The 6,564-nt window shown below is 34.8% G+C and overlaps 1 protein-coding gene across 3 annotated transcripts; it reads left to right on the top strand.

Moving 5' to 3' along the window:
- Positions 1 to 2,521: 2,521 nt before the first annotated feature.
- LOC127842996 (failed axon connections-like) lies at positions 2,522 to 6,532 on the top strand. 3 transcript variants are annotated; one of them, XM_052372820.1, is made up of 6 exons: positions 2,522 to 2,646; positions 2,791 to 2,954; positions 4,777 to 4,973; positions 5,264 to 5,375; positions 5,691 to 5,828; positions 6,041 to 6,532. In XM_052372820.1, the coding sequence occupies exons 2-6, from the start codon at positions 2,805 to 2,807 to the stop codon at positions 6,215 to 6,217; spliced, it is 774 nt and encodes a 257-aa protein (XP_052228780.1). In that variant the 5' UTR covers positions 2,522 to 2,646; positions 2,791 to 2,804; the 3' UTR covers positions 6,218 to 6,532. The 3 variants fall into 3 exon arrangements, with proteins under 3 accessions (XP_052228780.1, XP_052228779.1, XP_052228781.1); XM_052372819.1 differs by lacking the exon at positions 2,522 to 2,646 and having other exon boundaries at positions 2,653 to 2,954; XM_052372821.1 differs by lacking the exon at positions 2,522 to 2,646 and having other exon boundaries at positions 2,653 to 2,954; positions 5,691 to 5,845; positions 6,041 to 6,170.
- Positions 6,533 to 6,564: the final 32 nt, after the last annotated feature.

Raw genomic sequence — 6,564 nt, 5'->3', positions numbered from 1 at the left:
TTTATTGATACAATATAAGCGTATAGTTATGATTTGAACGCGAAAGTTCAACTGAGAAATAAAGTGAAAGGGGTCAATACTTCATTTAAGAATAACGATTCAGTAATAATGATATGTTGCGCTACTCTCTTGTGTTCGTGCAACTAGTACTTATTCCGTACAGGTCAACGGTAATCACATCTATGGCAAGTACACTCCATCCAGATTTGAAACGTTTTATATTTTGGAACATTGCTTTGTTTAATGCAAAAAAGTCATTTACTGCAAACGGAGACATTTTAAAAACGGTGCTTCAGTATATAATGAAAACTTAAAAAAACAACACGAAAATAATGAGATAAAACCATAAAAAATAGAACGAATATTTGAGCAGTGCTCTCGGAAAACGGTGCTTAATGCATGTGCGCGAAGTTCCTTCCCAGATTAGCATTTGAAGTGCACACAGGCTAGTCAGGGCTGACACTCTCCGCTTTTTGATTTCTTCTTTTTAAGTAAGTCTCTTCTTAGCGCAAATCCCATGTAGACAGAATGAGTTGTCCCTGATAAGTCTGTGTGGTCTGCATAGGCCAATCTGGCACGTCACTTAACGCACTTTCAGTAATCCCCGTTTTCTCAGAGCAAGATACGATTGAATCGATCATCATCACTTTATTTCTTATGACGACCGGAATTTAATTCGAGTTGTGCTCGTAACCAGTATATTCGTTTTGCGGATGTTGCTTCAACACCTCTAGATTTGGAAAACAAACTACGGCCGAACAGATAAAACTGATAATGGGGAATGACCCGATAATAGATGCAAATAAGGTAAAGATTATATTAAATGCACTTAAACAAACGCATATATTCATGCCTGAAGGGTAAACTCCATCAGATGTGTTGTTAAAAAGCCAGAAATTAAGGGACACAAACGTAAGCCAGTGGATATCAATGCAATTGTAAACAAATATTTGTTTCTAGTTGCAACAACTTATTCGTGGAATCGTTGTGTAAAATATATCTATACAATTTGTATGTTTCAATATAAACTTTTCACATAGAAAAGCTTTTATATGCAAGTACATTTTTTTTTCTTAACGATTATACGACCGCTTTGCATTTTGCATTTTTACGCGCCCCCCAGTAACATTTCATAAAACCCTTCTCTTGTACACGAGGCATAAGTGTAAGGGTAAGGGTTAAGCGAACATGTTTTAACTGGACCGTGCTCTGTGAAAAGGGGGTTTAATGAATGAATTAGCACAGGCTAATCAAGGTCAACACGCGCCGCTTAAATCGGATTTTGACTTTCTTTCAACGAAACATATCATAAAATGCGGAAAGTGTCGTCCGATTAGCTAGTGTGGACTGCACAGGCTTATCTGGGACGACACTTTACGCACATGCAGTAAACCCCCTTTTCACAGAGCACGGCCCAATTGTTTCTTTCAGTACACAAACACAAACATTGCATAATAATTTTATAATAGAAGCGTGTTACCCGACGATTTGTTACCTAACCACACATATGTATAAAGGAAGATGTTTCTTACACGAAAAGAGGGCATTAACGCCATTGCCCTCAATGTTTAAATTATTTAAGGATTTGTTAGTGGTCTTAAAATGAACGTAAAGTTCGTTTTTTTTATATCTTCATTACATGTGTTCTTGGATATCGTAGTGTTATTGTAATATTTTTATGTAATAATTTCGAGTCTCAATGAGGGTAAACATTCTTACGTTTTATTATAATAATTAATGTTGACTTCTTTTGTTTGCAGAAATATCAAACACAAACGAACATCATGCAACACTGTTACTATTGCGAGTAAAGGGAAATAACTGGTTTCAAATACAGATACCTTTTCATCACTTATTATCTACCTTTTCAACAGCGTGGCTTATAGAAAAGCGTATGCAATCTTCGGCGACTGAACTAAATCGAACACACTTTTAAGTGTCAAAGTTTGGGCGCGGTTTGTTCGGAAAGTTTAGGGATGATCGTTAAAACATCAGCAACCCTTTGAAACGCGCTCGAATCCATCGCTGAAGCCTCTGCATCTACTAAGAGTACTAAGCAAGGCTTCTTGATATATTACATCCCGAGCGGATCCTGAAGGATGCAGAACAATATCAGAAAGTTTCAATAGTATGATGATAGTACAAGAGTTCTGTCTCATATATAAACAAGGAACGTTTGCCGATCGGTAAACGAACGTTGGCTACTCGGTGCGGAAATCGTGGATTGTGAACGAAGGTACGCCGAGGTATCAAACTGCAACTTTGGGAACGAAGCAATCTGTTGAACGATAGTTGATTTCTTGCCAAAGTCGAATTAATCAAACACTTAAATTTGAGTATGCAAAGTGAAACTGATTTGTATTTTAGGGCAAATACCGTCGATATAACCCGTTAAATCTGTAATCACTTATAGTATTATACTCATGTACTCATTACTGGCGATTTGATGCGTTGTTTCCCTTTAATAATATGCATGTACTACGGTACGTTTTATCAATGATTACACTTATCATAATGTAATAGCCATGTATTTCTCATTGTAATAAGCTGTCGTTTACCCGTACCCAAATAGCCAAAATCTAGATCTCGAATACCGTCAAGATACTAAACACAGGAATTTGAATACCGCTAAGATACTCGACAAAGGTATTTCCTATGCAAGATTGTGTACCTCTAAGTTTAACATTTTAAGCATTAATTTAACCTAATATATATTAGAATTTAAAACGAAGTAGTCGAACATTTTACTATGCATAACGTTTAACATTGGCATGCTGTTTACATATGTAGATTCTACCCGTGCAATGTCTCACATTCTCTGGAAATCAGATTACAAACGAGATGTGGTGTACCTCCATGTTTTATCAAGAACACGATCCCGTGGAGTTGTGAACATTTCGCCGTTTGCAATCAAATTGGAACTTTTCTTAAGGATCAACGGCATACCATTTCAGGTTGGTGAATATTCAAGATAACTTGTGAGTTGTCAATCTATTATATCGCAGCATTGACCTCTGCTATTTAATGGGTCACTCTCTTACCAATCATTATTGCAATAACGACGTAAATTGCGTTAGTGGAAATTTAATAAAAATAAAATATATCTATATCAGATGCAACCAATAACGAACATAATATAATGCGTCAAATATTGATGTTTCCACTGCTTATTATTTCAACTTTTTGCATGCTTATCGGAAAACAACGGGTTAAACACATCCATTTTACCGGGAAAGGGTAACAGTGAAATTATGGGAATTTTTTCACTGTTGAATTGAGCTGAAAAGAATTCACAGATCGAAAGAGTTAGTTAAATAGAGGATATTTGTTGGAATCGGTTGATTATCGATTTTAAGTCACGAGTGATCATAGAAAATAATATTTTTTCGAGTGGCGTAGCCACGAGTGAAAAAATATATTTTCTATGATCACACACAAGTGAATTAAAATCGGTATTATTTTATGCTTTTTTCACAGTTTATATACATTGTTAAAGAGTTTAACTAAAGAACTTCGCTGGGATAATGACGCCATTTCGTAAAAATAATGACGTCATTTCACAGTAAGCAGTGAACATTATCGATAATTTTCACTGATTATTTTCACTGGTTGAAACAGTGAAATTATCAGTTTTATTTCACTGATATTTCTCTATAATCCACCGGAAAGCATAAAATAAAATGTGGTAACTGACCAATTATCTGCAACTCATCTTGCTACCGGTTGTTTATAAAAATATATATTATATTCGATATTTTACATGGTTGTCCCGGTCCTCTAAGCCGAGCGGAACTGACTTTTTAATAAGACCGGACTTAGTGTTCGTGTGTCGTATGAATATCTTTGCAGGAAATTAAAATGATCCGTAAAACAAAATTGTGTCTTTGTGTCGCATGAACGAATCTGCACTTAAACTAAATTTAGATTCACACCGTACATGCATGATATACATGCTGGCGAATTCGACTGTTGATATTAAAATGCATTATTTTTCTCTTTCCGGGATATTGTTTTAGTATGTTGATGCTGCATTAACAAATATAAGTGTATATGAAATGAAAACCCCAACAATAAACAGCGGTTGCGATAGACACTTATAAACATAGCATAATATGTTAGATGCGTCTAATGTAACAAGTAAAAAAAGAAAGTCATAGCACGTGTTCAATTTAATAAATTAATTCATACCTAATTTAAATATTGCTCACACAATAATGTATTATTTACTGTTTGAATACGAAAGGTGTCGCAAAGATCACATTTATTGTTAAGAAGGACTTGCATGTTAAAGTAATTTAACATTATAAATACAATTAAACATAACAACATCTTCGCGCCAATTTAGCGTTGAACCAACTGTTTTGAGGTGACATTGCCATTTTGGCCTTTTGAAGGGATATTACATTCAATTAAAAATAATTAAAAAAGAGCCTACATACGGAATACGGAAAGTGCCATCTACACGCAGGCAGAGACAATTCATTTGTATTTGTTCAAAAACAAAACCAGTGCTATCAGTGAACAGGACAACGAAGTTACTTATAGAACAACGAAGTTATTTTAAGCACAAGTAATATATAAATAGCACAACGATGTTATTCATCTTTCAGTGGTATTCGTTAGGTTTTCTTAAGTAAGTTATTCACACACGTGATTATATATCTTAAGATGAGGTTATTAGTTTAAGAACATACTTATCATACTTTCCACTCTGTGCCAAAAGAAATCCATTACTCAAAAGCATCACTATCGTTTTCTTTATTACGATGATTTCAGACAGTGGATTGTGATGATTTTTCCTCAAAACAACAAAGTCATTTTGTTCTTTTCAATGGCGAAGAGATAGCCGATCACAACCATATAATCCAACACGTGAGTGGTGTGTTCTGTAAGGACCCTTATCCCGGGTACGGACTCACGGAGAGGGCGGTAGGGCGAGCCTTCATGAAGATGCTGGAGGAAAACACGATCTGGTAAAGAACTCGGATCTAACGTCGGAGACGATAGACGATATATCTAAAACAAGAAATACAAAATGCTAAATTGTTGTCTTGATAACTGTTTATATTTTTTTCCAAAACGAATCGAGAGAAAATGCAATTGAAGAGGTGGATTTCCTGATATTTAGGAGGAAACACGGTATCAGTAGACATTTTGGTCTCTTCTGTACCTACCGATATAGATACAGATATATGAAGTAAGTATTGAATGCACTATACACATTTTATATTTCTGTGTCAGTAATATGCTGTTTTTATTTCAGGCCAATATTTATATACCGGTTTATTGAACATAAGGACGAGTATGACAGTTATATATACCCTGACTGTTCTAGAGAAGAAAAGAAGAAAATCATTGATAAACTTCAGGACCTTGTAAGATATACCGGTAAACCTATGACATTGTTTTGAATACTGTATTGGGCATGCATCGTGAGAACTTCATGTTAAGTCAATAATATGCCCCTTGACATTAAGTTAACTTTGTTAATGTATGTTATATTTCTAAAAAGTGCAAAGCTTGAGTTATCATCTCTGCGAACAAAGTTTACACGCGAAAACAACTGCTGACATACATGAACGGGTTTATATCAATTATTTGTTCTAGGATATAATCAAATTATTATGTTTTTTGTATGTACGTTTGCTTATATTATCCTATTGCTTCTTATCGGTTCATTGTTATAACAGTTTGAACGGCGCGCAATAGGTCACGGCATAAGCCGTCATTCAAGTGACGAGATACAGACTATTGGATGTGAAGACGTTAAGGCACTGTCAGACTTTCTGGGGTCTAAACAGTATCTTCTTGGAGACAGACCTTCGGTGGTAATGAAGGGATAGCGGTTAAGAAACATTCCATTCGTTATTTCGATCCAATGATAACTTGTTCTCAACTAAATTAAAATAATACTAAAGATTCGTGTGAATGTGACTAAATGTTCCGTAACACTCAGATGCGGGTTATATCAAACGTACTTGCATGAGATAAAATGCATTTTAAATGTTATGTCTTAATTCTCCCGTATTATTGTTTTTAGGTGGATTGCAGTTTGTTTGGAGTTCTCTCCCAGGTTTTGTACGTTCCAATCGGCTACCCCATGAGAACATTTCTGCTGGACAAGTGTCCAAACCTTGTCAACCTTATAAATAGACTTAGAGAAACATTCTGGGCGAATTGGAACGAGGAGTGTGGAATACAGGTTACACAATTCTAGGTCTAGTTAGTCCGTGTTACTGTTTATTGTAATTAAAATGAATACAAAGGCTATAGACTGTTACTTAAATATATTTTGGTTTTGTCTTTGCTAGAAGAAGGGGAATATGAATTTCATTTCATTGAAAATAATAGTATGTTTTAACTTAAGCTTCTCATGTATGCAGATTTAAGAAAAGGTAGCTTTACATACAATATAATTTTCGTGTAACTTTTCGCACAATGAAAATCCAGCGAAGATTGACATTATCAATATAATTATGTTTATCAACCTTTTGTAACGTAATCTTTTTTTATATATAAATAACGAAACGATTTTGATTGGATTGTTTACTTATTTGGCAAAAC

Source organism: Dreissena polymorpha, chromosome 8, assembly GCF_020536995.1.
Source record: "Dreissena polymorpha isolate Duluth1 chromosome 8, UMN_Dpol_1.0, whole genome shotgun sequence".
NCBI lineage: Eukaryota > Metazoa > Mollusca > Bivalvia > Myida > Dreissenidae > Dreissena > Dreissena polymorpha.
The sequence above is the reverse complement of the archived record's forward strand: the minus strand, read 5'-3'. Positions and strand labels throughout refer to the sequence as shown.